This window comes from Bombina bombina, chromosome 6, assembly GCF_027579735.1.
Source record: "Bombina bombina isolate aBomBom1 chromosome 6, aBomBom1.pri, whole genome shotgun sequence".
In the NCBI taxonomy this organism is placed as follows: domain Eukaryota; kingdom Metazoa; phylum Chordata; class Amphibia; order Anura; family Bombinatoridae; genus Bombina; species Bombina bombina.
Window position 1 is genome coordinate 994723161 of NC_069504.1, and position 21234 is coordinate 994744394.

Below are 21234 nucleotides of genomic sequence, written 5' to 3' on the forward strand. Positions count from 1 at the left end.
TACGGTTTAACTCACAAGACCTAGAAGTCAAGGTTTATCTTGTAAGACAGGGAAATAGTACTATTTAACATTATATCATTCTAAAGTAAATCCAGAAATCTTCCACCACTAAATCAAACGCACAATAAAAATAAACATTAGGCATTATTGAAACCCTATGTGAAAGTAAGCTTATAAATAAGTCTCATTGTAGAAATATGTCCATTCAGGATACATTTGTTATTGAATTTATATTTTATATATTAATAGCTCCAATCATCTGAAATACTAAACAGTGCTTTAGTTAAGCCTAAGAATATTTCTTTATTCTCCTTATCAAGTAGCACTGATCTAAAAACATTGATAAGTGAGGTACCGTATTTGAAACATGCCAGAAAGTTATATATAAAAATGAATGACAAATGTTAAGCAAAATAAATATATTTAACAATAAGTAATATTTTCTATTATAACCAAAATGTAAAAGTCCTATTATTTATTTAAGCTTGAAGAGCGCCAGCATTTTCACATCACTAGTAACACATTTATAACAAATTGTAAAGAACATAACAGCTGCCATGCTACACAAATCCAATTAAAATGGCAGATCAAGTGTAACAAGTCAAGAAAAGACTCAATTAAATTATTTTTTCAAATGAGACAGTCAAGCTTTACTAAAGCATAACGCTTGTATTATGAGTTGGGCCTTCAAAAGTCTTTGCACTGTTTTGGCTCTGTTTGCTACTTGTGTTGACAATTCCTTCAATACACACTGTAGCCCTATGGAATATTTGCCTTAAGTATCTATGAAGTTTAAAAGGAGTGATCTGAGGCTTTCAAATATAGTTGATGTCACTCATCCAGTCTCACAGTGGGAGCTTGACTTTTTTACCCCACTGAAAACAGTATACAAATACTGATGTATAGCTTCTGATTGGCTGCAGAAAATTAGTTTGTGATACCAAGATAATAATAAAGATGTGGACTGCCTGTGCTGTTAAATAGGTTATTGTGTTTAAAATTACAGATTGCTTCTTATGAAAAAAATGTGTATAATGTCTTTGAAAAATACATGCTAAAGAAAGCCAGAACTGTTTACATGTGGCAATAGTTTTGAATACAAACAGAGTAAGTAAACATTAATAAACAAAGGTTGGTTTTCACTCTAATCTGTTTAAATGTGAGCAATCACTTATCAGAAAGTATGTCCATAAATATATATTATTTTAAACAAATATTTTTTCATTGAAAAGTTATATTTTTCATCATATTACAGCTAACATTTGCCATTTTTTTATTAAAATAAATGTATCCATCAAGTGTTGTATTAAAGCCATCTCAAACATTTTACCTGCATTTTACTATATTACCATTAGGTGGCAGAAGTTTATTACTGTTGTCTAGCTATTGATACTGTTTTAATGCAAAAAAAAATCTGCTTCAGTTAAACTTTTCATTCACCTCTAATATATTCAAGTTTGTATCCCCTTATGACACTAAAATATGTTATAATTTAGAATAATATTTACATATGCCTCGCACATTCTAGCATGTTTCAGTAACTGTAGTATACATCAAAAGAGAAATTAAATAATTTCCCATAAATGTTTCCTTAAATATTACAATGTAGTTTCAATATTTATTTTGCCTGCATTTTTGTTTTTACTTTCCCAAAGAGACTGTATGGCATGCGAGAGATGTCTGGACTTTGACCCTGCAAGATGATACACAGTGATTGTTTAATCATTGCAGGAACTTCTATTATATGTCCCTAACTGGTCACAATAAAAGGACATACAATGAGCATACTCAAGCAGATTTTTAGTGCAAACAAAATTGCAGTTTTAAATGTTTTTAAAACATTTATATTGAATGCAGATATTCAGAAATGAAGTACTTAAATACTGATATATTCTATGCAATTGTAATTTTTTTTTTACCATACTATCTTTTTAAATATGCTTGAAAAAAAACAAAACATTATTTGCAGGAAAATCAGGCAAAACAAAAATTTGAATTGATATTGCATATTTGTTACTAAACAATTGATTATTTAAGGGAAATTTAATTTTCAGTTTAAAAGGTCCTTGTAGAGAAAAAATGAATTGTTTTAATTGGTTAGAGCGTTAACTTTAGCACTACTAACCCAGCAAGTCTATGCATTTAACCCCTGCAAAAGTATTAAATAGTTATGGTGCCACTTGGGAGCCACAGAGAACTGCTGGTTCAGAGAATGCAGTCAGAGAGTCAATCAGCAGCTGCAGTGTTGTAAACATGGATGATAGTAAATACACTGACTCCTGCAGTCGGATGTACACTGTTGCATATTTTATATTTCTTTCATGTAATTAACAAGAGTCCATGAGCTAGTGACGTATGGGATATACATTCCTACCAGGAGGGGCAAAGTTTCCCAAACCTTAAAATGCCTATAAATACACCCCTCACCACACCCACAAATCAGTTTTACAAACTTTGCCTCCAAGGGAGGTGGTGAAGTAAGTTTGTGCTAGATTCTACGTTGATATGCGCTCCGCAGCAAGTTGGAGCCCGGTTTTCCTCTCAGCGTGCAGTGAATGTCAGAGGGATGTGAGGAGAGTATTGCCTATTGAATGCAGTGATCTCCTTCTACGGGGTCTATTTCATAAGGTTCTCTGTTATCGGTCGTAGAGATTCATCTCTTACCTCCCTTTTCAGATCGACGATATACTCTTATATATACCATTACCTCTGCTGATTCTCGTTTCAGTACTGGTTTGGCTTTCTACAAACATGTAGATGAGTGTCCTGGGGTAAGTAAGTAAGCTTATTTTCTGTGACACTCTAAGCTATGGTTGGGCACTTTATTTATAAAGTTCTAAATATATGTATTCAAACATTTATTTGCCTTGACTCAGAATGTTCAACTTTCCTTATTTCCAGACAGTCAGTTTCATATTTGGGATTATGCATTGAATTATCATATTTTTTTCTTACCTCAAAAATTTGACTTTTTTCCCTGTGGGCTGTTAGGCTCGCGGGGGCTGAAAATGCTTCATTTTATTGCGTCATTCTTGGCGCGGACTTTTTTGGCGCAAAAATTATTTTCCGTTTCCGGCGTCATACGTGTCGCCGGAAGTTGCGTCATTTTTTGACGTTATTTTGCGTCAAAGATGTCGGCGTTCCGGATGTGGCGTCATTTTTGGCGCCAAAAGCATTTAGGCGCCAAATAATGTGGGCGTCTTTTTTGGCGCTAAAAAATATGGGCGTCATTTTTGTCTCCACATTATTTAAGTCTCATTATTTATTGCTTCTGGTTGCTAGAAGCTTGTTCACTGGCATTTTTTTCCCATTCCTGAAACTGTCATTTAAGGAATTTGATCAATTTTGCTTTATATGTTGTTTTTTTCTTTTATGCGGATCTTGTCCGGATGGCCTCTTGCCAACCGTGGACTCTTCCGTTAAGACCAGACCTTTTGTCTCAAGGTCCTTTTTTCCATCAGGATCTGAAATCCTTAAATTTAAAGGTATGGAGATTGAACGCTTGATTCTTGGTCAAAGAGGTTTCTCTGACTCTGTGATTAATACTATGTTACAGGCTCGTACATCTATATCCAGAGAGATATATTATAGAGTCTGGAAGACTTATATTTCTTGGTGTCTTTCTCATCATTTTTCTTGGCATTCTTTTAGAATACCGAGAATTTTACAATTTCTTCAGGATGGTTTGGATAAGGGTTTGTCCGCAAGTTCTTTGAAAGGACAAATCTCTGCTCTTTCTGTTCTTTTTCACAGTAAGATTGCTATTCTTCCTGATATTCATTGTTTTGTACAAGCTTTGGTTCGTATAAAACCTGTCATTAAGTCAATTTCTCCTCCTTGGAGTTTGAATTTGGTTCTGGGAGCTCTTCAAGCTCCTCCGTTTGAACCTATGCATTCATTGGACATTAAATTACTTTCTTGGAAAGTTTTGTTCCTTTTGGCCATCTCTTCTGCTAGAAGAGTTTCTGAATTATCTGCTCTTTCGTGTGAGTCTCCTTTTCTGATTTTTCATCAGGATAAGGCGGTGTTGCGAACTTCTTTTGAATTTTTACCTAAAGTTGTGAATTCCAACAACATTAGTAGAGAAATTGTGGTTCCTTCATTATGTCCTAATCCTAAGAATTCTAAGGAGAAAATCGTTGCATTCTTTGGATGTTGTTAGAGCTTTGAAATATTATGTTGAAGCTACGAAATCTTTCTGTAAGACTTCTAGTCTATTTGTTATCTTTTCCGGTTCTAGGAAAGGCCAGAAAGCTTCTGCCATTTCTTTGGCATCTTGGTTGAAATCTTTAATTCATCTTGCCTATGTTGAGTCGGGTAAAATTCCGCCTCAGAGAATTACAGCTCATTCTACTAGGTCAGTATCTACTTCCTGGGCGTTTAGGAATGAAGCTTCGGTTGACCAGATCTGCAAAGCAGCAACTTGGTCCTCTTTGCATACTTTTACTAAATTCTACCATTTTGATGTATTTTCTTCTTCTGAAGCAATTTTTGGTAGAAAAGTTCTTCAGGCAGCGGTTTCAGTTTGAATCTTCTGCTTAGGTTTTTCATTAAACTTTATTTTGGGTGTGGATTATTTTCAGCAGGAATTGGCTGTCTTTATTTTATCCCTCCCTCTCTAGTGACTCTTGTGTGGAAAGATCCACATCTTGGGTAGTCATTATCCCATACGTCACTAGCTCATGGACTCTTGTTAATTACATGAAAGAAAACATAATTTATGTAAGAACTTACCTGATAAATTCATTTCTTTCATATTAACAAGAGTCCATGAGGCCCACCCTTTTTTTGGGGTGGTTATGATTTTTTTGTATAAAGCACAATTATTCCAATTCCTTATTTTATATGCTTCGCACTTTTTTTCTTATCACCCCACTTCTTGGCTATTCGTTAAACTGATTTGTGGGTGTGGTGAGGGGTGTATTTATAGGCATTTTAAGGTTTGGGAAACTTTGCCCCTCCTGGTAGGAATGTATATCCCATACGTCACTAGCTCATGGACTCTTGTTAATATGAAAGAAATGAATTTATCAGGTAAGTTCTTACATAAATTATGTTATTTTGCTATCACATCATAGGATAAATATTTAATTCTTAGGAAACTTGGCATTTATAAAGATGACTTTTTGGAAGACTTTGTGCATTTTAAAGTAAATATTAAATTTCTAAAATTCTGGCAATTATATGCAAGACTTATACTGAGCAATGTGATGCAAAAGATGAAATAAATAGAAGGGTGTACATTTTGTATTAAGAAATGGGAATCCTACAACTTGTCATTGTCTACTAATGTTCAGAGACAGTATTATATATCCTTTTCAATGTTCAAAATGAATAATTCAAAAACATTTAGGTTGGAGTTAGAGAATTTGCAAAGTTAAAAAGCGTGGTGTTTATATTATTGTTAAAAGGGATAGAAAGATCAAAAATAAATATATATGAATAATAAATACCATTACCAGCACTCTGAGAAGGTGTGGTGTTTAAAGGGACACTGAACCCAATTTTTCAGATAGAGCATGCAATTTTAAGCAACTTTCTAATTTACTCCTATTATCAATTTTTATTTGTTCTCTTGCTATCTTTATTTGAAAAAGAAGGCATCTAAGTTTTTTTTTTGTGTTCAGACCTCTATACAGCACTTTTTTTATTGGTGGATGAATTTATCCACCAATCAGCAAGGACAACCCAGGATGTTCACCAAAAATGGGCCGGCATCTAAACTTACAGTCTTGCATTTCAAATAGAGATACCAAGAGAATGAAAAAAAAAAAAATAATAGGAGCAAACTAGAAAGTTTCTTAAAATTTCATGCTCTATCTGAATCACGAAAAAAAAAATTGGGTTCAGTGTCCCTTTAAGTACTGGTGCACATGCCCTCACAGGATATGTGTATATGCCACAGAAAAACAGTTATAACTTTTAAAGCATATTGCAAAAATGCTTCTATTTCACATCGAAAAGCACCCATGCAGTTTCATTTTTCACTTTTCTATCCCTTTAAGTGTATTGTATGAATTTGATTAGGATCGTTACTTTTTTTTAATTAAAGGCAAGTTTGATATATTTGTAAGCTTTTAGGAATAAGCCAACCAGACCTGCTTATTTTAGTGTTATGTTAATTTATTGGCCCCCAAGCCTGCAAACGAAAGTTAAGAAGCACCGGTATTACAACGTCAAAGGTTGAGAAAGTCAGTCAACATGAACTCATTTCTTCAGGATGACTAACAAGCTGTTCCTGTTAGAGCAGGGGGTGGGGTTGCACCAGCTTTGGGAATCTTAAATTCTGATAAATGGAGGTCATTGTATGTCGGTGTTTGAATTTTGTTTTAAGAACATTTTCAAAAACTTCAGGAAATACTAATAAAAAATATGGTCCAATTATTGCAATATCATGTAATACTGTCTAAATGACATCATTCTTATTTTTGAACTCAAATGGCGGCTTTATTTAGAAAGTATACTATGGAATTGTATATTTGTATTACTGAGATAATATAATTTGTACTTGTTTTACTATAATGTAATTTCAATAGACAAATTAAAATAAAAATTGGTACAGTTTTACATAAATTGGTAAATTTATATTTCAGTGAGTAAGTTTGTAAACATTAGTTAAGATAAGCTATAAATGACTTTGTATATATGGGGAGCACACGGCCCATTCAAAAAGCATTTGCAAGTAAAGGGAACCATTACATTTAATTAATTTAAAATATAAGATGCAGACAATAAAAAAATGATTGACAGAATACATCGGCCAACCAATCAAAAGGATATTTTATATAAATTCCCCATATATCTTAGATTCAATAAAACATAAATCTAGGTAATTGTTATTATATTCATTCTTTCTAATGTCAACTTAATCTCCATTCTTTCCATTTACCCAGTTATTAAATAAATAAATCCCTGTTATTCAAAGATAAACTTTGAGTAATTGGAATTCTTTTGAAAGGGCATTTTGTTTTTAACATGTTGATATTTTATTGCATGAATTAAATATAAAATTAAAAGACGTTTGATTTTGAATTTATAATAATATACCTATACCACTATCAGCTGAAGTATTTATTAACCAATGAGCATTGCCATGAAGTATTTACTAACCAATGAGCATTGCCATGAAGTATTTATTAACCAATGAGCATTGCCATGAAGTATTTACTAACCAATGAGCATTAGCAGGAAGTAAATAAGCACTACAGCTGTTATTAGATTTGATGTAAATTGAAACAGCTTTTTCTTCACATTTTTTCATGCAAAAAAAACCTTAAGATTCTGCTCTTTCATATAGCTGAAGACATTTTTGGGGTACAATGTCCGTAAGTAGAACAGAAACTTTATTGAATCCTTTCTAACTTTCCAAATTGTATTCAAATACTAAATAATATTTATAATGTTATTTGTTTTGCTATAAATTATATCAATTTAATGAATAAGCTAGACTAACGGTTGGTAACAAAGGAAAGGTCTAATTCTATTATGTAAATTCTTTATGGTAAGCGCGATACGGTACGTTATTACTTTGTACTTTATTTCTTGTGTTGAGCACTTGTAACTAGACTGTGTTAAGATGCATAGTGCCAACTTGTTTATAAAACCTTTGATTATAAACACAATTTATATTGTTCCTGGTAATAAATAACATCATCAAATTGGAGTATGGAAAGTCTTTAAAATAATAATGAATGTTGGCTTAATTTGATTACATTAAATGAATGAATATTTGTCATTTAGATATTGGAATATTAACATTCAAATGCTAATTCTCACAGGCTTCTTTGTAAGTCAGTGGGAATTAACATTCATTTAATATAAATAATATTCAAAAGTATGTTTTATTATTATTAAAATGATAACATCTGCTTGTAGAGACATTGGTTCCATCATTAAAGTGTCAAAGGTCAGACATTATTTAATCTGGACTCATTGTGTGTATCCTGTATTTCGATTTTACAGAAGTTCCCTTGTTTCTTCCGACAGAAATGGTAAATTCATAGATCAGTGACGTTGCAGGCTTTTTGGTAATATACCTTGTACTTTAGTTTAACTTGCACAATATAGAGTAAAAGCTAAATATTTTTACAGTTTAATAGTTTATAAGTTACATACCAAATATAAAAATCCTCAGTAATAATATAGAGCAATGGAGCAACTGCAATAATATACAACTCCCACTCTGTATTGCACATGATAAACTGAAGTGCACAATACAGTTTGCCAAAAAAACAACAACACTGACCTGTGAATGCCCACAGCTTCGGTCACAGAACACAAGAATACCTTAGCTCCAAGATGGCCGCACCTGGTGTTTGCGGATGCTGAGCTTCACTTGCTGGCACTTGTAAGGGGTTAAAATAAGAGAATGATTTAAAGAGAGCTACAGGCACAAGAAGAAAAATAAGAGGATGATGAGTAGTAGCCATTGTTTTATTTGTTCCTAGCAGTTTAATAGACTTTTAAGGAGGACTCAAGGTTTTAAAGGAAATGCCACCACTTTGAGAGGCATGAATATCTCCTTATTCTGCCCACTACACTGTGTGATTCATTTCTGTATATATATATATATATGTATATATATATATATATATATATATATATATATATATATATATTACTTTAAAGGCACATGAAACCCAATTTTTTTTCTTTAATGATTCAGACAGAGCTTACAAACAATTTACTTCTATTATCTAATCTGCGTTTGTTGTCTTTTTTATACCTTGTTTAAAAGCATACCTAGGTAGGCTCAGGACCTGGGAGCTAGCTGCTGATTTATGGCTGCACATGTATACTTCTGGTTACCAATGTGTTTAGTCAGCTCTTGGTAGAGCATTGCTGCTCCTTCAATAAAGGATTCCAAGAGAATTAAACAAAATTGATCATTGAAGTAAAATAGAAAGTTTTAAAAATGGCATGTTTTATTTGAATCATGAAAGAAATGTTTGGATTTCATGTCCCTTTAAATTATATTGTTGTGTGATAATACACTATTGGGTTCTTGTTTAGATATTTTTCTTATTTAAACTATTCAAGCTCAAAAAATGATCAGTTTGGGGGTTTCAGAGAATTGGCAAATTTCATTATTATATTTATTTATCAGTGACTTGCAAATGTCTGCAAATTAAAATGAAAAACAGATGTTTAGTGACCATAAGTTTCTGCCATCAAATGTTTCTTGAAAATTAATGTCACATTTGTTATTTTGAATGCAACACCCTATTTAAGATTTTCTTTAGGCATAAAACCCCCCCCAAAAAAAAAACGTTTGAATGATTTGGTTTTCGTAGGTTTAGACAGAATCCACTAACATTGGAATGTTAAATTCACTAGTTTAAATGTTTTTTCTTAAAGTAAATGTAAAACACAAAATAGTAACAACATTTGTTTGAAACAATGGATATTAGAAATCAGAATCTATTTAGAATGAAAAAAAAAATGTGTCCAACTTTCTTTGTGGTAAACAAATGCTGAGTAAAAAAAAAAAAAAATCACCTACCTATCCTTTAATATATAAAGGGACATTAAACTGCTGGGCACAACTATAATAGTTTTGCTTTCCCTCTTGTTGCTGCAGCTTTCCTTAAAGTTGTGTTGCTATTTTAACCCCTAATATATTGTCTGATGGTGAAGCCCCACCTCTTTGTACTGGTGGCTGCCATCTTGGAGCACAGGTATGCTCACATACTGTGAGCTGAAGTAGTGCACATTCACAAATCAATGAGGTTGTCAACTTTTTTACAACTGTGTAATGTGTTTCAGGTTAGGGTACATACTACAGAGCAGGAGCTTTACAATTTTGCTGTGGCTTCATTGTTCTATATTATTGGTAAGTGCCTTTTTAAATGTATTTTGTCTAACTGTAAAACCATGTAAAAAATACAATAATGTAAAGTTCACATGATGTATCCTGCACACTAACTCCAAGGAAATGATACAACTGTAAAAAAAAGTACCCATTACTACTGATCTGTGAGTGTTCACTGCTTCTGCCACATGCTGTGAGGATACCTGAGTTTCAAGATGGCGGCACCCAGTATGAAGAGGCGGAGCTTCAGTATATGAAACATTTAAGCTATTAAAAACAGGAAAACTGATTTCAAAAGAGCTGCAGGAACAGGATAAAATGCAATAATATAGTGAGTAGTTACTATTCTTTTGTAGTTGCAGTTTAATGTACTTTTAAGTACCCTGTATTTTCTCCTATCAATTTCCTATTCATCTCATTCTCTTTTCTTTCCAGATCTTCTCAACAAACTGTACAGGTAAAATTGTAATGTAGAAATACTTTTGGCACATGTTATATACATAAGTGGAGCACATTGTATGCAGTAACATTGTGTTGCTTTTATGTGCTCTTTCAAGTGATGTATTTTTTGTCATTAGTAACACATCCAGTTTAATATATTCTACTACAATATACTATTATGTGTAGATAAGCTGGTATTAAGACATTGCTTTACAAGCATTAACATGTCCCAAAACATAATGCAATATCTAATAGGACAAAAAGCTATTACAATAAATCTTTTGGGAAATCATTAAATACAACAAAAATATTATTCTGTAATAGATAAAATTAGTCAAAGCTTGTTTCATTAGCTATTTTCCTGCAAGTAAACTAACCCAGAAACTAATGATTTGTAGGGCTAAATCGCAGATCTTTGACTAAAAGAAGTAATAAATAAAATCTATATATATATATATATATATATGTATGTGTGTGTGTTTTTAGGTGCCTCTTTTTAACCCAAATACAAAATTTGTTTACCAGTTTAATTCTACCCAGATCTGAAGCCCATAAACAAAGTGCATTTAATTTGTGTTTTTCTTTATCAGAATTTGTTTTTTTTCTCTCTGAAATGTTAAATTATAAGCATTAAAGACTTATAATAAACCAGGTGCCATATTGCTAGAGCTATACCCTTTTATTCTGCCAGAGACCAATATTGTGTGACAGATAAAATGATGGAAACAGCCCTATTAAATCACTGACCATACGTCCTTTAGATGTATTTTATAGTAAGCTTGCCATGTCCTGTTGCATTCCCATAATCCATGGCTCACGGAGCCCAAGTTAAAATCAAAATTAACAGCTAAGAAAAACTGTAAAGAGCTAGGGTTGTTCTGTGCGCATTTTATAATATAATTAGGCATGATTATAAGTTGCATATATTACATATATTCCCCGGGCACTTTTCTTTTGTTCACAATTGCTTCATTGACCCACCCATCAAGAATAGGCTTTTTTCCAAGTCCCTCTAACCCAATGTCTTGAGGCCTATTTACATTTCCATCAGTGATCCCAGCTTCATAGATTAAAAGCCCCGATCCTTAAATTTTTATATAAATACTGTGTATTGCCACATTCTTAAAATCATGCATTTCTGCATTGCTATTGCACAGATTTAATACAGAGTTTTTTCTTTTAAGAGAATGTCTTTGATTCCTTAAAAATTTGCCCTATTCACCCAAATCTATCTTATAAATTCCACATCATTCTATGCATCACATACTTATATTTGTGTTATTATATCAATTCCACTTTCCAATGTTCTCATTTCACATTTCCAACCCCCCTCCTTTTCACTATTCTCTTTCCCAATAATTTCACCTTTTCCCCCAACAGATATCCTACGCTTTCCTTTCTGATCTCAAACTTTCTTTATTTATTAATTTTTTAATATCCCATACTCTCCCCTTTCCCTCTCCCTCCTCACTGCTTGTGCACATCCTCACTGCGTACTATTTTGTATATGATCCAGTAGAAAGTATTGAAAATGAGAAAAACCAAAGGGAATCCAATCCTTGAAAATTTGTCAATCTTCTTGGCTCGTTGGATGAACAACTTGCGCATCTCATCTGAAGATTTAGACGCAGGAGGAGCATTGCTGGTAGGATTGTTGTTGTTATTTCCTTTTACGGAGATCCCATCTTTAGCCTGTAGACAAGCAGGCCCCATTCCATAGGCAAAACTGAAACGTCCTTCACCGGTCTCATCCTCCTGCAAAAGATTGAGCATAGGACTCTACTCAAAATGAGACAGGAACATTACACCCACTCCAACAGGCTTGTTTATTTCCATCCCCCTATTTTCATAACAGTGGTGCAACCACATAAGTGAACTGTCTTGAGGATATAAGAAATTACATACAACACCAACAACCTGCACTCTGAACTGTACATTTAATATTCATTATATGAACCCCACATTCATCACATGTACAATAAATGCTAAACTGCATGCAATTGCTATTTTTTTTAATAGGAGATAGCCTTCCACAATGCTATACACTATGATCCTTTATTGCAACTCGATCTTTTAACACATATTAGGAGCACCACCCTTTCCTGACCCACTACAGAACCCAGGACCTCCTGTACCTTGCATTCAAGTCTACTCTTGTATTTGGAGATCAGTTAAACTTGCCTGGCAGCCACTGAGGGGTTGGAAGATGCTGATTTGTTGATTTTCTATTCTCTGCAGGAAAGAGAAAGATAGAAAGAGTTTCCTTCCTATATGAGGAACTGAGATATGTTCAATGTAGCTATAGGGCCAGTTCAAAGAGAAATTAATATACACCTCGAAATATTAAAGGAACACTATCAACATCTAAAATGTGACATTACACATTACACTCAAACCTTTTTTTCTATTCATTTAATTTTTTATAGAACCATTTCTTAAAATAATGAATATCCATTTTATGGAAAATAGAAATCTCAAATTTATCTGGTGAATTCCTAAAGTCTTCACTTCTGTGCAGTACTTTGCTCCACCAGGGACCTGACACTTTTTTAGCCAACAATTAAGCACTGATCAGCATAACATTTTCTAGTTGTATTGACCTTAGAAATGTGAAGGTATCCACAATCTTTTGTGCCTCTTTTCATTGCCCTACTTAAAAAAAAAAAGGTTGTTTCAAACTAATCATGTCACTGGTTTTATATTTATAAGCACAGATATGCTCCACCAGTGGTAATACTGAAGGGGAACAAATGTCACTTTCAATATTGCTACCACAGGTGGTATGTATGTTTGGATTATGCATGGTTCTACAAGCAAGGGCAGCAATAAAACTATACAGATCAATTATTTGACCATGTCCTGCCTATATTTCTAGTCTGACCTAAGCCCTTTCTCCTTAAGAATGATATCTAATAGATATGTGCGATCCGTTTCGGATCGATTCTGAAATTCGGCCGAATTTCTTAAATTCAGAGATTCGGATCGATTCGAATTTCCGAATCGAAATAGTGGCGAATCTACCGAATAAATCCGAATTAGTTTCGGATTTATTCGGTAGATTCGGATGGCCATGGATTACACTAGTATTGTACAGTATATTAGGTTATATCACTCTGCTATGGGTTACACCAAATATACAGTACATAATACTAGTCTAATACACAGCATATCCCACCTAACACATACCGAAATTCCGAGTTTCCGAACCGAATCCAGCTGAATTTATTAGAATCCAAATGAATCCGAAACAAATTTATTCAAATTTTTCCGAATTTGAATCGATCCGAACTTAGAAAAAATCCGAATCGATCCGAACTGAAACAAATTTTTCGATCATGCACGAGTCTAATACCTAAACTAATTCTGCCTCAGAACTCTCATGTTTTAGTAGATAAATGCTGGACGTTATGTGTACACAAGCTTGTTCTGCATTCATGTCTATATATGCTGGTTACCTTTTTGTTTTTTAATGACTCATTTATTTATTTGTTTCCCTATTTCAAAGCTGACAATTTTGTATTGATTTTTATGAGTTTTTAAAACTGTTTTCAATGTTTCTTTTGTGCACATGTTAGAGTGAAACCTTTTTTTTTTAGAGGATGTATTTCTTTAATGTAAGTGGCAAGAGTCCATGAGCTAGTGACGTATGGGATATGCTTTTCTACCTGAAGGGGGCATGCCTATGAATACACCTCCCACCTCACTCATACTTCAGTTTTACAAACTTTGCCTTCGTTGGAGGATGGTGAAGCAAGTCATGCTTGATTTCTTCTGTGAAAGGCGCTTCTAAGCATTTTGATGCCCAGTTCCTCTCAAAGTACAGTGTTTGTCTGAGGGATGTGAAGGGAGTATTTGCCTAATGATGCCATGTTTTCACCTATGGGAAATCTATTCTAAGGCTCTCTGTAAATTCGGTCGTGGGGCTTCATCTGCCACCTCCCTTTACAGATCGACATTATACTCCTCTACAATTACCTCCGCTGATATGTTTCAGTACTGGTTTGGCTGTCTGCTATATGTGGATGGGTGTCTTCAGGTAAGTATATATCTTTTTTTAAGACACTCTCAGCTATGCTTGGCACTTTATATTTTTAAAGTTTTAAATATATATTGCATATATTTGGCATGAGTCAGGTCTATGTTTATTTCCCTGTGCAGTCTAACAGTTTCAGCATGGAAAATTATGTTTGGGAGAATTATAGTAAATTGTTTCTTATCTAAGGTTCCAGCTAGTTGTAACTTTGGTCTTGTTTTTTCAAATTTTCGCAGGCAAATTAGGCTCGAGATGGTGCAAAATGCTTCTATTTAATGCGACATTCTTGGCTCAAATTTTTTTGGCATGAAGGTTGCATTTGTTGTGATGTTGTTGATGCAATTTTTTTGGCGGAAAGTCACGCCGGTTATGACGCGAATCATGTCATTTCCTGTTAACCTTGGCGGCAAAAGTTTTTTTTCTCAGCATCAGTCATTTTTTTTTTTTTTTTTTTTTTTTTTTTAATATTTTTATTTGAGAAATTTCACAGATAACAGAAACATCAAAAGCATGCAACATCTTCAGCAATACAGGACTGACAGAAATGATAAACAGTACAAAATCAATGGTCTCTATACAAATGATTCTAGACTGTTGCAAGACAAATCAAACTTTTCTCAAGTTTTATAATAGAATGTCGTAAATATAGTATAAATGAAATGGTCCTCTCTGTGCCATATAAAAAGTGAATTAGGGAATCTATACCAATAAAGTTAGGGCCAGGGGGGAGTTAGCTTTAAAGTTTTATGGGGTGGGGATGCAGCGGGCAAGAGCCGCTCAAAATAGAGTAAGGGGGGAAGGGAGGGCGGAGCCAGTTAGAATATCAAGTTGATACATACAATTGAAATTCTGAGCTTTCAAATAAACTACCAATGGAGTTAGGTTCTATATGTGTTATGAATTGGAGATAATAGATGAAAATAACATAACAAGCGGGAAGTGATACGAACTGTCCCCGCCAGACCATGAAGAAGGTGATAGTCACTAATCCATGCAATACATATTACCTATAACCATAGCATAGTTGAGGCTTGTGGGATGAGAAAGGAAGATTGGCTATGAGAATGTGGAGGGAAAAATGTATAATAATACCCCTAGAAAGGGATTTCCCTGCATGTAGTGAGAAGGCAATGTCCTGAATAAGCTATGTATCCCTCATGCACAAGCCCATAAGGAGCTAGTGTAAACATAAAATATATAACAGTGCTTAGGGTAGATCGTAGTATGTTTTGCCCTCATAGAGCTATGGAGCTATTAGAACTATACTAAATATAAAATATAGGTAGAAGCGCATAGGCGTAGGGGGTTGTTACAAAATAGTATGGAGGAGGCACTATGGCCATTTGAATATAATACACATAAACTTGTCTATTAGGGAAAACCAGAGCATATATTAGGGACTGAGAATATAGATTTGTACTCAACAATTTGTACTAAGTGTAGAACTTGAAACTCTGAAGATTCCTATATAAAGAGCACATGAAAAGCTACTCTGAGAATTGCAGACCCATGACAGTTGTGTTGAATTCTAGGCCAGGATACAAATATGAAGATTCATGATGCTCTATACCACGTGTAGTGACTGAGCTATGTTACTGTCAAAAGCAGCTGTTAGCTAATAACATATAACTATTCTTGGGTATAGAAACAGAGAATAAGCGCTATACCAATTGGGGCCTCAAGTATCCAGAGCTAACTGTTTTGAGAAGAGAGATGCAGAATCGTTATGGGTGTACTCAGGGTGGATAAACATACTACAGTGCTTCAAAAGTAACATCAATACCCCCTATGAACCAGCACAGGGAGAAATATCTTGCGGAGGTACATAGGAACACAGGTGTATATAGGCCCTTAGAACCAAGTCAGTAATTACCCAAGCTCAAAAAAGGATTTCTCATACTCAATATAAGCATGTGTATAGGGATTGATATAATGAGTCAGATATTTGTGTCTGTACCATTAGTGTTGTGTTTATGAAAACAAGAAGTGGCGAATAATAATAATAAAAAAAAACAGCAGTAACTTGCGACATGAATGCAGTTAACTATAAGTGACATGCGAATGACATATAAGTAAGAGGAAATATGGGCATATTATGACATCACGTTTTCTATTGTATTAGATAGTTATGATGAAACCCCTCATGAGCAGCATACAATTAATTGCAACTAAAACTTAGAACAAAGCTTAATAAGTGGTTGCTTGTGATAGAAAGGGTAAAGGTAGTGTCAGCTGCATTAAATATAGTTAAGCAATCATTGTTGCAGGTATAAAAGAGAGGGGATTTTGAACTAGGAGGGCAGCGCCAGTTTAAGAGTTATCTAAGTAGTGTAAACCCCCACAGTAAAAACAATTTTGGTTGTAGAGAAATCCTTTAAAACATTATACATCATACCAGGAAAACCATGAGAGCACAACATACTAAATAACATATCAAACATTGAGCTTCAAGAGTCTTTATGAAAATGGAGCAAAATAAGGAGAGATCAATTTTTGGATGAATTAACTAAAAGAAGAGCATAACTTAGGATCCATATAAAGTGATAAAATCTACCTTATTTACGGTTTTAACATGCATGGTGAATACTAGTGAGTAATTAACCAAAATCAAATAAGATATAATGTTCAAACAGCATATAAACATTAACAGGCTTGGAAGCTAGGACACATAATATCTTTAACATGTGTCCCTAAGGATGTGTGTAGAAAGGGGCGAGTTCTTTACCCGACTCCTGTAGCAAGCAGGTCTGAGTGGGGAACAGTGGTTTGCAGCGTCTGTCCCTGCAGGGAACCCGCAATGAGAGCTTGTATGCTGTATACAGAGAGGGCTTTCTTCTGAACCCCATAACAGCTAACTGTTCTGGTTGCAACTGAGAGATGTGAGAGGCTCCGCTCAAGCCACTGCTCTCCTGTGCGATAGAATGATGCGGATATGGCTTCGGTATGGCTGTTATTCTTGTGTCCCTGAGCGGTCAGGGGAAAAATCTCTCCAGCTGCATCCGGCAGGCCCGGGAAGGGCTTAATTTTCAAAGCTGTCTCCGATGCAGTAGGTTGAACATCTTGCTCAGATAGGAGCTCTGTGGTTTCTTGCTCGGTACTCTTTGGTAATGGGGGCTGAGCCAGTGGAAGCTTTAGGTCCACCTTAGGTTCCGATGTCCATGCTGGCAGTGTAGTGCAGTCTCTAAGCACTCCTGTAATATCAGCGCTCTGTGCGTCTTTTCTTCTTAGTTTGGCCTCGGCATCTGTAGGAGGATCTTCTGAAGTGACAACCATCACCATACTCGTCGGCTGTGAGCCAGGCATAACCATCAGCTGTGTCCGCGGGATCAAAGGGCATATGAAGTTTCGTTCCGATATCTGTGGTCCCATGTCCTCTATGTTTGGTATGAGTCGCTCCATAGAAACTAGGGCTAAATCTGTGTAGCAGGGTGATGAGTCTGAAGAGACCGGAACAGTCCTGTCGGTCACACAGATAACTTTCTCCGTAGGAATTGCAATCTGAAACGGAGCCAAAACAGTTTTCAGTTCAGATAGGAGGGTTAGCTGATGGGAATCCATAGAGCGGGACAAGGCTCGTAGGGCAAATAGAATTTGTTCCCTCATAGTAGTGGCGGTGGTATGTCTCTATCAGTTTAACTGGTGCGTATGCACTCGTTGCAGCGGCTTCAGCTAGGAGATAGGCCTCAGTGTCGGCAGCGTTTCTTTTATACACTATCTCAGTCCCAAAATAAGCAATCCATGTTGTAGACTACGCTAGGAGCAAGTTGTGAAAATTCAGGAATTCTCAGGGTGTCCAAAAGTAAAGTATAAAGATTACGTTCCAGGAGCTCTGTCATGGTGCTACTTGCTGCTTTGGCGGTTGGCTCCGCCCCCCAGCATCAGTCATTTTTGTTGGCGTCATTTTTCCGCCCAAAAAATTGTTCTACTAAGTCTCTCCCTCTTTTGCTCTCTGCTTTCATTTGTTACAGAAGGCTATGATATTTGCTTTTGTTTTTCATAAAAGCATTTTTTCCCCATTCTTGAAAATGCTATTTTGTGGAAATTGGATATTTTGTTTAAATGTTATTATTTCTTTTTTGTTACATTTTTCAAGATGTCTCAAACTTATCCTGCCTCTGGTGTTACTCTAGAAACTATGCTGCTTGTACACAATTTCTACCAAAGTTAAGTGTGTATATTGTTTAATTAGCTGATTTTATTTATTCAGTTCAAGTATGTGGCACTTATGTTTTATTATTCATACTGATAATGTTTCTATAGTACATATACATCTACTCTTTACCTTCACAGTTTAATGTACATGATATTACTGTTGATATAAAGGATTATATTACAAAAGACATAGAGAAGGCTATGACTGCTATTTCACCTTCAAATTAATGTAAACGATCTATCCCAACTTCTCATAAACCTATGAAGTTTGTATTTATCGACAGCATACTGTAGTATTTCTGCTGATGTGGTTTTCTCTGACTCAGAGGATCCTATTTCAGAGACTGATTTTAATAAATCAGTCTTTATTAAGGAAGTATTGTTTACTTTGAGTATTAAGGAATCTAGCCCTCTTGATAACAAGAATAGCAAATGTTTGAATTCTGTTTTTTTAAGCTTCTGAGGTAACTTTTGAAGTTTTTCTTATTCCAGATGCTATCTATCATATGTTTGGTAAGGAATCTAAACTTATTCCTTCTTTTTACCTTTCTTCTAGGTTTTAAAAGCTATATCCTTTACCTATGGCTAATTTAGTGTTTTTAGGTAAAAGTCCCTAAAGGTGGGGTTATTTCTTCTCTTGATGAACGTACTTCTATCCTATGGAAGATATTTCTTCTTTTAAGGATGTTTTAGATAGGAAGTTTGTTTCCTATCTTAAGAGAAGCATATTTCCATATTGGCCATGTTTTTAACCTGCCATTTTTATGGCTAATGTTGCTGCTGTTTCAACTTTATTGGTTGGACAGTTTAGTTATCAGATCTTGATTTGTCTAAGCATTGTTCTTTTACTTCAACATGCTAATCTTTTTATTTATGATGCTATATTTTATGTCATTTTAACTGATATTAAATATTTGTTTTTAGCCATTTATACTAGAAAAGTTTAATGGCCTAAATCTCTGATACAGAGTTTAAATTTAGATTGCTATCTTATTATTTTAGGATAGTATTTTTTTTTTTAAAGATTTTCTACTGGATTTTATTATCTCCTCTATTACTGGGGGAAAGGGATTTTTTTCTTCCCCAAGTTAAGAAATCTAAGGGTAATTTTTAAGCTCCCAATTGTTTTTTCATTCCCTTAAGGCCTCTGGCTCTGAGTTTAGATTTTTTTCTGAATTTGAATTATTACAAGCCTTATAATTAAACTAATTTCAGCCCCTAAGACTGCATGAAGGTTCAGCCTTTTAACCAGTTCTACTGGTGGGGGGCAGATTAAATTTATTTCAACACATTTGGACAGTTTCTGTTCAAATCAGTGGATTCAGAATATTGTTTTCTCAGGAGTATCCAATAGGTTTCAGAATAAAAACCTCCCATGGGAAGATTCTTTTCCATGTTACAACAATCCCTGCGAAAGCTTAGGTTTTCATGGGTGATGGTTCCAGTTCCTCTGCAGGAATGGAGTTTGGGTTTCTATTCAAATCTTTTCATTGTTCTAAAGGACCAATTCTGGATCTGATATTTTTATATTGTTTTGTAAGAGTCCCAACTTTCAAGATAGTTACTATAGGAACTATTCTTTTTTTCCCAAAGAGCTTTATTGAAATATAACCTTAAGAATTATTAACCTACATATATTTCAGACACGGTTACAAGTATGTTATGTTCACTCATGTAGAAAGTATAATAAATATTCAGTCACGGTTTGGACGTTAAATAAATGGAGGTCTCTGGTCTAGGACCAGGCCTGCTACCCTTAACTTCCTGATAGTGGAACACGTCCAATTCCGATATATGTAAACAAAATAATATTCTTTAAGTAGCTCTACATTTTCACATTTTCCGTTTTTCTTGTTGTAGTCCTTATACATCTAGTTATTATACACAGTGGTAATGAACAACATTGATAAGATCAAATATTTCAAAACTTATTTTAGCAGAAATGATTTACAGGGTCCATACTATACAGCCACATATGACCCAGTGAACCTTAAAACACACATCAGCCTGGTCGAAGAGGTAAAGAAAAAGGGAAAAGAGAAGAAAGTAAGTTAGCGCTGCGGAATCTGTTGGTGCTCTACAAATAACCGATAATAATAAGAAGTACGAAAGAAGGGGGAAAAAAAGGGACAGGGGCTGGGGGAGGCCAAAGGGGCGGGAGGGTTCGGCTCACAGCGGGGTTTAGCGCATTACCCTTCCCATGAGCAGCTAATTTGCTCATCGCCATTTTACTGTTTAGGTCCCGGAGATACCCCCTTTCCACATCTGAAGTATCATCTCATAGGCATCTACCTTAGATGTATGTATATAGTGATATTTTTCTAGCAGCAGAGTGTTCTGCACGGTCTGTTTCCATTCCGATAGTGTGGGGATTAGCGCCGTCTTCCAGCGGAGTGGGATCAGGCTTTTTGCTGCCGTCAGCATTAGTATTAGGAGGGTCATTTTTAACAGGTGCTGAATTTTGTTTGGAAAGTGTAAGAGCAAGGTTTCTGGGGTTTTTGGAGTGTCCAACTCCAGTACTTTCTGAATCTCTTCCCATACTGCCACCCAAAACCCCCTCCAGCAAGGGACAGTCCCATCAGATATGCAAAATAGTGCCTGTCTCTCCACACCCCCTCCAATACCTATCCGAAGCACCAGGATAATTTTTTTTTTAAGCTGAGATGGTGTGAGATACCATCGGCTCAACAGTTTGTAATGGGATTCTTGCGTGCATGTTGATACAGATAAGGATTTAGCAGCTCGGAATATCCATAGCCAATCCTCCCTCTGAAGTTCATTCCCCAACTCTCTATGC

The 21234-nt window shown here is 34.9% G+C and overlaps 1 protein-coding gene across 1 annotated transcript in view; it reads right to left on the reverse strand.

The window, feature by feature from the left end:
• Positions 1 to 11124: 11124 nt before the first annotated feature.
• Positions 11125 to 21234, reverse strand: part of GLRA1 (glycine receptor alpha 1) — a gene marked incomplete at its 5' end in the record, with an annotated part of 351072 nt that continues 340962 nt past the window's right edge. The window contains one exon of the mRNA XM_053718691.1: positions 11125 to 12007. Coding sequence (XP_053574666.1) covers positions 11720 to 12007 — 288 coding nt within the window. The remainder of the gene's footprint in view (positions 12008 to 21234) is intronic.